The sequence below is a fragment of the Gossypium hirsutum genome, chromosome A11 (assembly GCF_007990345.1).
Source record: "Gossypium hirsutum isolate 1008001.06 chromosome A11, Gossypium_hirsutum_v2.1, whole genome shotgun sequence".
In the NCBI taxonomy this organism is placed as follows: Eukaryota; Viridiplantae; Streptophyta; class Magnoliopsida; order Malvales; family Malvaceae; genus Gossypium; species Gossypium hirsutum.
In genome coordinates, this window is record NC_053434.1 from 121,013,695 (window position 1) to 121,030,310 (window position 16,616).

Genomic DNA, 16,616 nt, shown 5'->3' on the forward strand with positions numbered 1-16,616 from the left:
GAATCAACTAAAGGCCAATGTGTGAAGTCTCGTCCCCCTTGAGGAATTGGATAAGGTGTGAGGTTTCATCCCCTTACAGCCTTAAAGACTAAGTAAATAGATCTTGTACCCTTTAGTAAAATCAATAAAAGAGCAAGGAAAGAGGTTGCCCCTTTGATGAAAATGGCTAGATCAAAAGACCAAGCATAAGGGTTGAACAATATTCATAACAAATTTGCCTCTTTAAGTCTAAACAAATTGTACAATCACTATTGCTTGTTTAGGTTAAAAATACTTGCTCAGGCACAAATATGTATGTTTTTTAAATTCGTGCAATGCATAAATTCAACAAAAACTAAAATGCCAACACACACATGCAAAAGTAATAAGCATAACAAAGTTCCAAACCAATTTCATTATGGATAAAAACAAAAGCAATAACATAGCAAAGTTCAAAATTGATTCCACAAATGGCAGTAAGGCAATTTTATTAATGACTACTAGCGAAGCAACTTTATAGCAATAATAGCATTTTGAAGGCCCTATTGTCGTTTTTGACGAAGCTTCTTAAGGCTTCAATGCCCTATTGGGTGCAATCTCTCAATGCCCTAACTCATTAAAAAGTGACCACCAATGAAGCTGAGTGTAGCTTGCTCAAGCTTCAACAATAATGTCACAAGAAGAAAAGTAAGAAACCAATACTTTTAAATCACGGTGATAAAATAAATTGTTTGCATGGGCAAAAGAGAGACCATATCAATAGGAAGTAGGAAAACAAAGACAAGTGAAGAATGATAGAGGCAACTCGAAAAAAAAACCACATTTCTTGACGAGCAAGACTACATAAGAAAAAAAAGCTGGAAAATAAAGATAATGTTGGAGAGTTCAGTAAACTTGGCCCCAAAACTTGTGTCTTCAAGACCCACTACACCAAATTCGTCTCTAAGGCATTTTATTTTGCCTCTGTAGGTTAACTTCACCAAGTTAGCCTCCCAAGTCCGCGAAGGCTATCTATAAACCTTCCTAAGGATCTATAGCAAGTCTTGTCAACGAATTAACTCAAGGGAAATTGTTATAGTTATTCTCACATACTATTATCAAGTCACCTCATCACATTCTAATGAATCACCCTTGCCAATACGATTACCTCATATATATATAGTAGGACATCATTCGAATGAGTTCCACACCAAACCTCCTCTACCTTTGTGAAAGTCGTATCCATCACAAAAAGAAAGGGGCTTCAATAAACCTATCAAAACTCTATTAATTCTCTTCCAATTAGCTCTGTAAGCTCATGAGACCTTTTGAAACCTCCAAATTCACACCTTCCATGGTGTGAATCGACCCTCTACACTCCTCCAAGTCTAGTGACTCTCACAATGTTCATAGTGTGAATTGCCCTTGCATGAGCGACTCTCCAAATCTTTCATGGTATGGACCACCTCTCTACTAGTGGCTCTCCACACCTTTTATGATGCAAATTGTCATACCAAACCACCCCCATTTTTCTATTTTATGTAATATCTTTCATGTTATTTTATAATATATATAAATACACTATTTAAAAATAAATACTAACCAAATTTATTCAACATGTAAGGCTAGTGCCAACTGTCGAATTTAATTTCACAGTACACTAAGGAGAAGTAGCGCACATCATAGCTAATGGTGGTTACCCACTCTGAATCATTACTGCAAGCCGAGTCGAATCAAAGTCATCCAGCCGGTCCGGGACGTGTTATCTCGAATCTGATAGGTCGACATAGGTTTGATGACATCACCCTACGGCAAAGCAGTGACATCACAAATCTAAACGGGCTTTTGGTGAAGGCCACGTGGTAGAATTATTGGTACACTGATAGCTCTAGCTTCTTCCTTTGTGTTCTCTTCTCAAGCTTTAAGTAAGCGCGTTGTATACACGCTTCAAGTGTGTTTATTAAAATTTTAGGGCCTCAAAATTTTTATTTGGAAAATTTTAAATATCATTTTCATAACATAGAAAATTTAATAACCTTAGTTTTAATTGGGTGATTTTAATAAATATTTATATTTTCGAGGTTGAATATTCTATTTTTTTACTTGTATTAAATAAATATGGGTATAAAATCGAGTTATAAAGTCTCATACTATATAAACTATGTGCGGGTTTTTAGTTCATATCACATTTTAATTTAAATTTCATTGTGTGTAAGCTCCGTTCAACTTTATTTTGATTTAGATTCGGATATATTATGATTTTTGATCTATTTTTAACTTTTTTCATTTTAATTATTTGATGTTGGTTGCAATTATACGAATATATATTATTTACAAGTAATTGTAATTTTTCATGTTTTTATTATTTTATAGTCAAATAATAATATTTTTAATATCTTAAAATAGAGAAATTTAAAAAATAGAATTATATTAGAAAAAAATAATTTTGGAAAATTCTAAAATAGTAGTGGGCAGAAAAAAAAGGTAAGAAGGAAGCTATGGTGTTTGACTGTTTGTTTAGAAATAGAAAAATGGGACTTAAATTTTTTTGTTGTTGTTGTTGCATATATTATACTATTATAGTCTAACTATGGAGAGAAATAAAAAATAAAATCAATAATCAATGGTTGTGTAATCGAGTAGCAAGGAGTTTGATAGTTAATAAACAAAATCTATTCGAGTTTTTGGATTATAGAAAATATCATTTAGAAAGTTTAAATCCCCGTTTAGGGTGTTTCATCTGTCTTAATCAGTTGAAACTCAATGTGACTATCAGATACCAAGGTATTACACGCATGATGTTTATCAAGCAAAGTCTATAATTCGAGTTTTTGGATGGAGAAAATAGCGGTTGAAAAGTTTTACTCCTTGTTTAGAGGGTTTACTCCATCTTGATTAGTTGAAACACTATGTGGCTATCAGATACCAAGATTTGACCATTGGATGCTTATTAAGCAAAGTTTGAGTTTTTGGATTGAAAAAAGAACACTTGGAAAGTTTTACTCCCCATTTATAGAGTTCAGCCCATCTTAGTTAGTCGAAAACTCTATGTGACTATCGGATACTTGATATTGCTTATTAAGCAAAGTCTACAGTTTGAGTCTTTGGATGGAGAAAACAATGTCGGGAAAGTTTCATTCCCTGTTCAGGGGGTTCAACTAGTTAGGCTTCAAATTTAGTTAGGATCCACTGCGATTATCGGGTACCAAGGTATGATCACTTGATGCTAGTTAAGCAACATCTGGAGTTCAAGCCTTTGATGAAGAAAATAACATTGGGAAAAATTTATTTCTTATGTAATGGGTTTGACTTAGCTTGATTTCATATTTAATTGAGACTCGACGTGCCTATCAAATACCGGTGAGGAATGCAAAAAAAAAAAAAGAAAAAGAAAGAAAGAAATCCTCAAATGACTAATGAGTAGGGATGTAACCAAGCCGAGCCCAATGTGTATACTGTTGAGCTTAAATTCGAGTTCAACTTGAAATTTAGAACTCGATACTCGACTTGAACTCAATCTAAACATTTACTTTTAAGCTCGAACTCAGTTAAACTTGTTTATCAAGTATTATACTCAAGCTCAAACTCAGCTCGATAATTAAGCTTCGAATAATTATATATAGACAATAAAATAATTTAATAATATAAAAATATAAAAAGCTTGATAAAATTCATGAACCGTTCAAATCGAATGTTATTAAACTCAATTTCAATTTAATAATTATTAATTTAAATTTAATTTTTTTGAGTCCAACTTAAATAACCTAGGAGTATCTATGTACCAGTAACACCCTAGCAGAGCGTGGGTGAAGCACGCTTTAAGCATAGCGTCTGGCTGTTTATACATCGATAAGCTTTCATTTTGTTGTTTGCATCCATCGGTTAAATCCCAACGTCTCTACCTTATATTTTTTCATTTTCCATTTCCTTCTCTCTGATTATCCTTTTTCCTCTCATCTTAATTTCCGGGAAACTTTTTCTTTTCCCCTTTCTAAATTCTCTTCTCAGCAAACTCTTTTTTCCCCCGAGAAAATCAGTAGTTCAGTACCCTTTTTTTTGCTTAAAAAAGCACTGAAAAATGGATGATTCAATCGGCAGTAGTGGTACAACTTTGCACATAAGAAAAACACCCAAAAAATCCAAATCCAAGAAGAACAATAAGCCAATCAAAGTAGTGTACATATCAAACCCCATGAAAGTAGAGATCAGTGCTTCAAACTTCATGGCCTTAGTGCAAAAACTCACCGGCCAAGACGCTGCTGAACTTCCCGAAGATCCCACCCTATTCACCGACGCTGATGAATCCGTAGTCGTTTCCGCCGAAGACGGAGGCGATCAAAGGGTACCCGACGCTGCAAAAACCACAAACACTGCCGCTGCCGCCGACCATGCCCGGGTGGTCCTCCAACAACAGTATCCCGCCATTACCGATGATAATATTAATGCTCAAGGCGTCCCCTTCGATATCTACGACGACGACGTCTTTACACCCCAGATGATAGAGAATTTTACTGGGTTAATACCTCAAAGCCTTTTAATATGAAAATGTTGTAAGCTCTCTTTATTTTTAAGCCTTTTTATTTACTGTTATTTTTAACGTTAAGTTCCAGGCTTAATTAACTGTTAATCTCGTGATATGATCATTATTTACATTAGGGCTGCAATACATATATATATGTATGTATGTATAGATGGATGTAAGGTTTTTGCTGTTCTTTCTTGGTGTGCTATATTTATGTTCTTAAGCTTGCTTTCCAATTTGGGTTTGGGTTTGGATGTGTGATTTGACATAATCAATCTCCGATATCACTATAAATAAAATAATAATCATTTATAGGAATCTAAATCTATTTTTTTTTTTCATCGTTAGTAATAATAACATTCATTGCTAAATTTTGGGTAAGGGCAATCAAATGAGTATAGTAAATATTTGTTTATAACATGCATTATTCATACATATATATATATGACCATACATTTGCTCTTTTTCTCGATGAACTGATGGTGTATAAATTTATATATGATATCGCTTATATCTATTTTTAATGATTTTTAAAATCATTTATTAATTTATTGATATATTTCAATATGGTTAAATACTATGGATGCATCAGAACACAGACACATAGGGTTTCATTTTTCTTTAGTTTTGGCTTGTTATGTGAAAGAACTGTCTCTCTCTCAATTATCGAACTTTTTGTAGTTACATAAAAAGATGTTTCCCTTCTTGATGTTAAGCTGTAAGCCTACAAGGAAAAGATAGTGCACACATTGTTCCCTATGCTACTAAAATTTATATGTATGTAATATGTATATACACATATATATATGTTATATCAACATGGCTATTCTCTTATTCCTTGAACTTTGATTGCTTTTGTCAACAAATTGCACCACTTATCTACAACTTTTGTTTCATTATTCTTTTTTTGTTTTAAACTTTTAGAACCCAAATTTTACCTTAGCTCGATAAGCATGGAAATTGTTGCCAATACAGGAGGCTGTGGGTTTGAGTGCACTAAAATGTATTATTCTTTTATTTATGAATTGGGGATGGACTATGAATAATTTTAAGTATTATATAAAAAAGAATAGATATGATCAGAACAAATTTCTTCATCTTAGAGCTACATACATACGTAATGAAAACAAGATCGTGTTTTAAAAGATTTTGAATAAAAACATAATACTATCCCAAAATTCAAAGATATTTGTGTAGAAATGAAAATTTTCTTGAAAACGATAATATATAAATAGTAGATGGTGATATGAAAACATGACCCAGACCTTCATCCCCTAGTTTACAAGGAATTTAATTGAATACATATGATAGTTACGGACAAGTACGAGCCATTTGATTATTATTATAGACTTAAATCATAAACCCTGAAATTTTTAATCGTTAAATTTGATCCTCTAATAATTTATGATTCATCTCTACTCTCTTAAACTAATTTTCTAACTTTATCCCTGATAATATATTCTTTTTATCATACATGTATGTAGGGGGAAAATTGAAGGAATTTAGGTGTTAATTAATATGCTTTAAGCTACTCTCAAGTTGTTGCATTGCAGAAAGGTATTGACTTAATTCATTAAAAAGGGCATGCAAGTTGGGAGTGATAGAAATAAAGTTGTGAAAAAAACATATATGGATAGTGGCTACTTGAAAACCTAATAACCACTAATTCAGCTATATACATTACATATATATATATATTCCAGCCGCCTTTGGGATAAAAAAAAGATAAACAATGTTCCAACCACATATGGATAAAGGTGCCCTATCAGTACTCAATTTGAGAAACAAATGTGACTATCTATGAATATTAAATTTTTTTAATAATATCTTAATTTTTTTCTATTTTATCCTTAATATCTATTTTACGATCTATAAATATTAAATTTTTTGAATATCATGATTACTCTTTTAATAATATCGACTTTAAATTTTTTTATTGGTAAAACTCATAAATATTTTAAACTATTAGATTAGAAAAAAATATGTGTTTAAGTATGTTCGAATACACAAAAATTTTTTAAAAATATATTTAGTGACGGATTAAGGTTTCTGCGACAGACATTTTATTCATTTCGTTACTAATTGCCAATACCAGCAAAAATTACAGCCGATGCTAATAATTTTGACCTTTTTATTTTATTTATATATTTCATTATAAATAAAATTTTTAAGAATAGAATATTTTTAAATTTTATGATTTTTTTTATTTGCAAAAAAAAAAAGGAAAAGAAATAACTAATAGCATAAAACATTAAAATTGTAATTTCTTCAAAAATGTTTCAATTAATAATATAATTTTATTTACTCAAAAAGAAAAATATTAACCATTCGATTTTTTCAAACTAAATCCTTGCTTTATTTGCTGTGGCGTCGACATTTTGGATTAGTTGCTAATAGCAGTTTCTTCAACATTTTTTTCGTAGTTTTTGTTTAATAGAGATGGTTTTATTTTTTTTTTAATTTTTAATCATGTTTTGGCATATATATGAGATTTGTTGATATAAAAGTATCACTAGATATATTAGGACCCGTTTTCGAAGTGCTTTATCATGATAAAGTATAGTGATGGTGATAGATTCGAAATGATGAGAAAGGTATGTCATTTGAGATTTAGCTTTTTGTGCATGACCGCTGCAATGGGTCTCTTGGGGCTTTTAACAGTTTTTTATTGGTTGATCGATGTTCATCGTCAAGTTGATTTGATGATGGTAGAGCTAGAATGCAAATTGCAACGATCAGATCAAGTTGATGCACTTCTGGTTTGTCTCTAACTTATTCTAGTGTTGTAGTTACTGCCAGTTTTTCATTTTTTTTAAATTACTTTATAGACATGACATTTGTGAATTAATTTGTAGTGACTTATTTATCGTCGGTACTATATGTCATGTCTATATATTATTATTGTTCAAGATTATATTTCTTTATTTCAATAGATAATTAATTATTCGCTTGTAATTTCCATTTTTGCCACAAAAACTTCAAAACATATTTAATAAATTTAATATTCAAAGAAAAAAGTCGAAACATTAAAGATTCGATTTTTAATAAATTTATTATTTAATATATTCTTAATTTAATTATGAATTTCATCTCATACTTTACGAAAATTGAAATATTAATTTCTCTAATTTGTTAAGATTTGGTTTTTGAACATTACAAAAATTGATAAACTTTTGGAATCAAGGCTAATTACTTGTGTAATTTCTCAAATTTTCAAACTTTTCTTTACAAATTAAATAGTGTAATTGGGGTGCTCCGATTTACACTCAATTCAATTAGATCGACTTACTCAAACATGCCATACATGTGTAACTATAAACAATTAATCCAAATTCAATCACTTGATGACTTTCTGAATACACTCTCGATGTTACTCAATTAAATTAACTTATCCATTTTTTATTAAACACGAAATTAAATTATGATAAATTAGAGTAAAAGGACTCAACTTCCGAAAAAGATGAAATTTCAAATTAGAGTCTTAGACTATTATGTTTTATCCTTTTCTTCTTTTTTTTTTTTGAAATTTTTACCATTATAAATACAATAAATTTATAAATATACAAAGAATCAGACCAACTTGAAAAGAATCAACAGAACCCACGCACAGTAAGATTGGAAACTTGGATGGCAGTCAAATAACTAAATTAATCTAAAAAAAACTTAACAAAACCCACACATAATTAAACGAAAACCCACATATCACAATTATCGAACGAAACACACATATAATATATGCATGTAATGAGATTGAAAACCTACCCATCACAATTACAAATCATAAAACTCAAATCTAGATATTAAACTCGAGCCTCTATCTTTACTAACAATGCTGCCACCTCATGTCACTTCATTTTAATATTTTTTTTTTGGTTAACGTGCTTGTGTAAAAAAAGTTGGATAGAGAGAAATAATTGATCGGAGACAAGGAAAAAGAGAAAAGTGAAGATGGCCGGTCATGTTGCATTACACCAAGTGGCAACAAATAGACAAATTGATAGTACTTTCAATCAATTTGCTCACGAGAAGCTTAAGGTTGTGTGCCATGGTTTGAGCTAAGCTAGCTTTTGCTGGCCACCTCCATTCTTTTGTCTTTACTATCCATAGAAGAGTTAATTGCATTAAACATCTTTAAATTATGAATTTTACTCTAAATTGATCTAGAAGTTCTAAAACATTTTAATTACATCCTTAAATTATCGATGTTATATCAATCGAGTCTTTTCATTATTAAAATGGTTAATTTAACAAGTAAATGGCATGTAAAATCTTCTGTAACAAGTAAAATTTTCATTTTAAATTATGTCATATAATATCTGACATCATATTTAACGGTTAAATTAACGATTTTATAGTAACAAAAAAACCCTATTGGTATAACATCGATAGTTTGAAAATATAATTATAATATTTGAAAATTTAAAGACAAATTTAAAATGAGAGTTATAGTTTGAGGATGTTTGGTGCAATTAACTTTGCTTACAATGATATCTTATTGCCATTTATCAACATGCAAATTTCTAGTCACATATGATTATATATACACCCATCACTTATACTAGGGTAAATTGTAACCTTTAGTCACTAAATTTGACTTTTTTTTTTATTATAATCGGGTGAGGGATGGGTTACTTGAGATTGAACCCGAACTCTTATGTCTCACAACATAATACCTTTGCCACTAGACTAAGAGGTTGTTGGTCGGATTTGACAATTTTTCTCACTTTGGTCCCTAATTTTTTTTTGTCCCCATTAGTTCTAAAACTTGGTAGCATTTCCAAATTTAGTCTCTAAACTTGAATTTGTTAAGGTACCATGACGTGACACTTTGAGATTGTGCCACATCATTATCTAAATTTTTTATATTTTAGGTGATGATGTGGCACAATCTCGAGTGCTATATCATCACAACGTAATAGAATACAAGTTCAGAGGCCAAACTGGAAAAAAAAAGTTTCCAAATTTCAAGACCAATGTGGATCAAAATGAAAATTTAGGGACCAAGTTGAAAAATTTTATCAAGTTCAAAGCTAAATGTTGCTTTATCTCATTAATTTATATGTTTTAATTTATTTATTGTAATCCATGTACTATTTATGTAAATAATAAAGTCAAAAATTAAAATAAATTAAAATATCTAATTTAAAATTTTAACATTAAATATATGAATACACACTTTTTTTAATTAATATGATAATGATACTGAATCATTTAATACATTATATGTATGATCGGTGCGATTAGATAATAATAAATAGCTTATTTGTTAAAAGTATTAATCTATAAGTAATTCTAAAATATTGGAATTCATCGTCCCCGTTATATGAGTGAAAAATTTTATTATTATTTAAAAGGTAAGTTATATTCGAAAATATATAGAGTAATTTAAAAGTATTGGTTATTTTTATTATTTAAAAAATAAGTTGAATTTTAAAATATGAAAGACCCATCGTTAATGAAAATCATCGTTGATCGGTTTGGTCATTAACGGATGTTGTAGTGGCAAACGAAGATGTTGACTTGTTGACACATCGCGTGGCACATGGATTAGTATGTTAACAAGCCTTGCGACACTCGCAAATATTAAAACTATGAAAAATTATTAACAAATATAATAACTATAAAAATATAAAAATTTACAAAGTATTAAAAACATAAACAATTATTCAAATTTATTAAAATATTAAAATTATATAAAATCTAAATAAAATCTAAAAACTTGTAAAGAATTATAAAAATATAAATAAATTATAATAAAATTAAAATAATGTAAAAATAAAAAATAAAGCCCAACTCTACCTTCCAATTTTAATCACTGTCCAAACTAGCTAAAACAACATTGTCGTAAATTATACTTATAGTCACTTAACTATTGATATATTTCTTTTTTATCACCTAACTATAAAAAATTACAAAATGGTCAGCTTACTATTTGATTTTTTTTTCCTTTTAATTTGGTCATCAGTCGTTAAATGGCTGATAAAAAGATGACGTGATAGGTTTTAAGATTGACATAGTAGCAACTTTAACCCTCAACATTTATACATAGTGTCAATTTAGTCTTAATTCTAAAAAAATTAACACTCAACGTTTACACGTTGTATAATTTTTTTTTCAAATTTTGTTTTCTTTTTAAAAAGCTAAAAACTAAATCTATCAACTAAATTTGATCTGGAATATACAAAAAATGAGAACATCCAAAAATCTAATATAATAATTTTCATTTTTTCTCATTCTTTTTTAAATTATCCTTCAATGCCACAAATAAAAGTAAAATTACAAAAAAAAAAAGAGACCAAATTATATAATGTGTAAATATTTAGGATTATTTTTTATATTCGAAGCTAAATTTATGCGATATATAAATGTTGAAAGTTACAATAATTATTATATTAATTTTAAAAGTTACTAAATTATTTTTGAATTAGTAATTTAACGGGTGTTGACCAAAAAATTAAAAAAATCAAATAACTGAATGACTTTTATAATTTTTCATAATCAAATGATTAATTACCGAGATTTACGCTCCAGGTGTAATTACAGTACAAGGGGTGTGGGCAGTTAAATGTGTAAAAAGAAGAAGCAAAAAGTCAACACATCATCTCATGTTAAAAAAATTTAAGACTTTGGACACCCCCATTGAAAGTATGGAAATTCAAATTCCTCAAAATTATTGTAATTTTTATAATAACAATATTTTTTTATAATCGTGTAATTAATTTCGTATTTATAATATTTACAATTTTTAATAATTTTTAAATATTTGTTGACTTCACATGTCACGTAATTAATTCATGTGACGCACTACATGTTATTATGTCAGTGTTTCCATTTTTCACATCATTAATAAATGGTTAAATTGGTGAATAACGGTTTTCGTTAATGAATAGACTCAGTCGATTTTATTTTAATCATAGAGGACTTAATCAAATATAATTTTTCTCTAAAGTCCGAATTGATTTTTCGATTTTTTACTAAGCTGTTTTTAAATCCTTTTATCTTCTTACTATGCTTTTAATTTAAGCTTATAAATAATTTATCAAATTGTATAGAAAGGTATTTTTGGTGAATTTAATCTCTTTTTACTTTTTTTTCTATATACAATATTAGAGGTGGAGATAGGGTGACATGATTTAAACTCGTGTCAAACTAGAATTTTAACCATTATTTCATTCGGGGAGAAGCCATAAATTTTTTTTAGGGGGGCTAAATAAAATTTTAATTTTTAATAGTCTATATCTTTATAGTTTTTAAAGGATTAAATCAAATTTTTATAATTTTAGGGGGACCAAAGTGAAATTTTACCTTTACTAATTTAAAAGTTTAAATTTTTTTAAAAGACCTAAATAATAATTTTATATTTTAAAGGGGGCCGAGGCTCCTACCAGCCCTCCTCGATTCACCTTTGTATTTCATACAAGTGAAGACATCTCTTTACCATAACTTGATAAATTTCTAGTCTCTCTGTTTTTTAAAATGTACATTTTTCAATCTTAAAGTCAATTTTTATTTCTATCAATTTCATCAAGTATTTTAACATATCTTTTTTTAAGTGATTATGTGACGTACAATATTTATCCAATCGTACACAGAATGTTAATTTATATATGCTACATCATCACATGTTTATAAAAACACATTAAATTATTTGACAAAATTAATAAAAAAATAATTTCATAATCAAAATACATATTTCAAAAATTATAAAGACTAAAATGATAAAATTATTAATAAAAAAAAACTAAATTCCTCTAATAACACTACATAGACTTTCTATACAATTTATTTTAAACAATTCATTGATTAAATCGATATAATATATAAAATAAAGAAATGGCAACCACAGGAGTTAAGTGAGATAATAATAGTCTCTTCTACCATTAACCAATAGTTGAGGGTTTGATTATCGTCCTCGATATAGAGTAACTTTAAAATTTGTGGTTAACATCTACTCAATAAGTAGGCCCGGCCTTGGTGGTCGTCTGTAGGTACAGTTGCTTATGGTCCAAGGTTAAAAGGGGTCCAAAATATTATTTTCTATTATTTTCTATTTTTCTTTTTTTTTAAAATTTTTAAAGGACTTAATATTTTTTCTTTTAACTTTTAAGGAACTTAAAATTTTATTTTATTATTTTACCTAAAAACTCAAAAATATTAACAACAGGCCTATCAATAAATTTACCGAACGTAAGAGATTAATCATGGACTTCGCCGTAGTAGATACATAGTACAACAACAAAAGTAAAGGAAAAAATGGCCGACATTAAAAACAACATACATATTGCAACATGTTGGACACACGTTGCTTAATTAGTTAGTCACGTTCCTTAATTGTCGAAAATGTTGCTTCAATTTGTAGCTGTGCCAGCTCTTACCGACATGACATTTAGCCGACACCAATTAATTAGTTTAATTTAACATCTTGTATAGTTTTTCTTAAAAGTTTATATCATTGTAAAAAAATAGGATAAAAGTAACATTTTGTCCCTCAATTTGATATATTTTTTTAATTTAGTCCTTAAATTTTTGTAGCCTATATTAGTCTTAAAATTTAATATTTTTTTGATTCAGTCTTTAAACTTGGATTCCGTAATATGATTTTTATATATATTTTAGATTTTTTTTAGATTTTATAAGATTCTTTTTAAATATGAAATGATGTGATATTTTGAGATTATGGCACATTGTCACACCTTAACTAATTCAAATTCCGAGATCAAATGGGGAAAAACTTCAAGTTTTATAAACTAATGGATAAAAACACTTTAGGGACTAAGTTCGAAAAAGCTGTCTAGTTCAGAGACTAAATGTTGTTTTATTCTAAAAATTTAACTTTTATATTCACTAAACTTTATTTCTAGCGATCATCTGGTTTACTAATTGCATATATACTAATTATACATTGTTGAACCTTTTTTAAAGTTATGGTTACATCAATAGTTTTAATCACAATAAATCATTACAAGCACGGATCTAAATAATTATCTTAACAACAACTAAACATAAATTAATTAATTAATCGAGACAAAAACCAACACATTTACATAAACATGAATTTTCAAAATTTTCGAAACTTTAACTTTATCATCGAGCTAAAGCTTTATTGGCAATTACAAATTATATATATACTTGATGATATGGATCTAAAAAGGAATGGTATAGTTCGCTGGGAAATGATTGTATGAAATAGTGATGTCAAGTCATCTGTATCCTTTTTTCTAATAATTTAATGTCATATCAGTATTTTCATCTTGAAAAAATCAAATCCAAATAAAAATCCAAAAATTTAGGATGAAATTGTTGATTTGGCATTAAACTATTTATAAAGCCCTGAATAATTTATTGCTTTTTCTGTAAATCTTGGCACAAATGTGTATCTGTTTCAGTGGCTAAGTATTTTGAATGTGTGTGAGAGGTCTTAAGTTCAAGTCTCACTTTTAGCAAATTCTGTTGTTTTTAATCCTAGCATTATCTCTACTGGGTAGGCTTATGTAATATTCTTTATTAACTCATATTAAAATAAACTTACTAGTTCGAGTGGGAAAGAATGAGAGGTTAGGATAGATATTGTTGTTTATTTTATTTTATTTTTTTCTAATTTCGTTTCTCTCTCTTCCAAAATTTCTGACGTACGTTTTTGCTTTTCTCCACTATTCTCTTCTTCTTTCAATTTTCCCTTTTCAATCTGTACTCTCCTTTTGTTCTTCACATGCAATTTGGGATTTCAGTGTTTTTCGTGTGATCAGATAAGTGGGGGCTTTCACTTGTCGATAGGTTTCATCTTCAGTAAGCTATGGGGTTTCTCCTTTTCACTTGAATTCTTAGTGTAAGTTGTAAGGGAAAATAATTCTCTGTAAACGTTTTGTGCAGGAGAAGGAGTTGAGACTGCAGTTTTCGCTCAATCAGTCTAATCTGTGCGCGTGATCGGGTTTGATAGTGGTAAGTATGTGTACGCTGTTCGGTTTAGTATTGATGGATTTGCAATTTGATTGCTAAAAAGGTGTTGGGTATTCTTTTAGGTGCTGGTGGTCTCTGGTGTGGTTTCACATCAAAATCATACCAGGTGTGTACCCCTAACATGAGAAAACGAGGTTTGACGAAAGCCAAAAATTGGATATATCGATGCTACACGGGCATGTAGTAGACCGTGTGTGAGACACAGCTGTGCGATTGACAAAGGTGTGGCCGTGCGCTTGACATGGTCGTGTGATGGTGTGAGTGTGACCATGTGGGCCATACGGGTTAGGCCAAGTTGGTCGTGTGGGTTTTGGGCCAAGCTGTGTGGACCATATGGGCAAGCCTCATGGGCATGTGAGCCCAAAATTCTAAAATTTTTCCTAGGATCGCAAGGGTCATTCTTGTAACAACCCGATAGTCAAGGGTGTTGGAAAATGTGTTTCTGGGACTCCATTTGTAATGGCCCAAATTTGAGGTTATCGGAACAGTGGTTTCGGGACCACAAATCCGATGAGAAAAATTTTATTTTTCTTATATTTTTATGGTCTACAATTTCACAAAACGATTTTTTGAAAATTTCGTTCGAAAATTTCGACGTTTGAGCACTCAATTTAGTCAAAAGGACTAAATTGTAAAAGTGTAAAAGTTGAGTTCTACATGTTAGAGGTGTCCAATTGTTATGAAACTTTAAATTGGAGGTCCCTATATGGTAATTATACCATTGGTAACTTGGTAGACAAAAATGGACATGAGATAAGTGAAATAGAAAATTTTTAAGTTAGGGGCAATTTGGTAATCTAGTAATTAAAATGAATTAAAAGGGAAAAAGATGGCAAAAATCATCATCTTCTTCATATGAACGAAATCAGCAAGGGGGGAAGCCATAGTTAGGGTTTTCAAGCTTCCAAGCTCCATAGTAAGTGATCCCAAGCCCCGTTTTTAATGTTCTTTACGTTTTTGAGATCCCGGTAGCTTAATTTAGCTTATTTTAGCAATAATTTAACCTAGGGTTTATATTTGGAAAAATACCCATAGGTGAAAAGTGTTTATTTTGATGTTTTATGATAAAATATGAAGCTAGAAATTATGTTAAACAACTTTTGCTAAGCGATTTTAAGTGAAAACGAGTAAAACGACATAATCGGTAAAAATACCTAATGTTCATAAGTACATGTTAGAGTGGGAATTTGATGTTGCCATAGAAGGGAAAAATGTTCAGAATGTTATAAAACATAAGAATAAGAGATGAAGTTTAATTTCCGAGCCTTGGGGCAAAAATGTAATTATGTAAAAGTTTAGGGGCAAAATTGTAATTTTAAAAAAGTTAGAGTCGAGGGCTGTTTTGATGAATGTGATTATTAAATAAGTTAAATTTACTATTTTAGATCAAGAAGTACAAAACTCGAGGTTAGACAAAGGGAAGAATAAAGTTGAAGACTAAGTTGGTGAATTTGGCTATAATTGGTACCGAGGTAAGTTTACGGTAAATAAATGCAATATTTCAATATTTATTATTAATGCTGTTAATTTCTAGCAATTATGAATTTATTTTATGAATTTATTTGATGATGATCCAAGCATGAAATGATAGAGAATTAAAATTTAAAAGTCCCGTTGATACATAAGGATGGTACTGGATACGAATGTCATGACATTTGGGTAAAGAGATCCCATGTAAGACCATGTCTGGGACATGGCATTGGCATCCTTAAGATCATGAGAGGTCCCCTGTAAGACCATGTCTGGGACATGGCATGGGCACCGAGACGAGAGGTCCCATGTAAGACCATGTCTGGGACATGGCGTTGGCACCGAGATGAGAGGTCCCCTATAAGACCATGTCTGGGACATGGCATGGGCACCATCACGAGAACATCCCATGTAAGACCATGTCTGGGACATGGCTTTGGCATGTTATTATCAGAAGAGACCCGAGTATCCTTATTATTCCAATGTAGCTCAACGGGCTTGTAAACGAATCATGTTCATGAAAGTTCAGTTTAAAGCATAAATGGCAAGCTCAGGTAAGTTGTAAGACTTAAGAACTTATTATACTATCAATTGATGTTCAACGATGCAGCAAGGATTGAGTAAGTTATGCACACAAGTATTCTAAGTAAACAAGTAAGAGAACTAGTATAAGATTAACTAAAGAGTAAACTAGAGATATAGACATTGA

At 29.9% G+C, this 16,616-nt stretch overlaps 1 protein-coding gene across 1 annotated transcript; it reads left to right on the forward strand.

Moving 5' to 3' along the window:
- Positions 1-3,814: 3,814 nt before the first annotated feature.
- LOC107925727 (uncharacterized) lies at positions 3,815-4,703 on the forward strand. Its single transcript, XM_016856448.2, has one exon. It carries the CDS (start codon positions 4,037-4,039, stop codon positions 4,499-4,501), a length of 465 nt encoding a protein of 154 aa, XP_016711937.2. The 5' UTR covers positions 3,815-4,036; the 3' UTR covers positions 4,502-4,703.
- The last annotated feature ends 11,913 nt before the right edge of the window (positions 4,704-16,616 follow it).

Coding starts and splice junctions, on each gene's coding strand:
- LOC107925727 (XM_016856448.2), top strand. CDS start 4,037: ATGGATGATTCAATCGGCAGTAGTGGTACAACTTTGCACATAAGAAAA.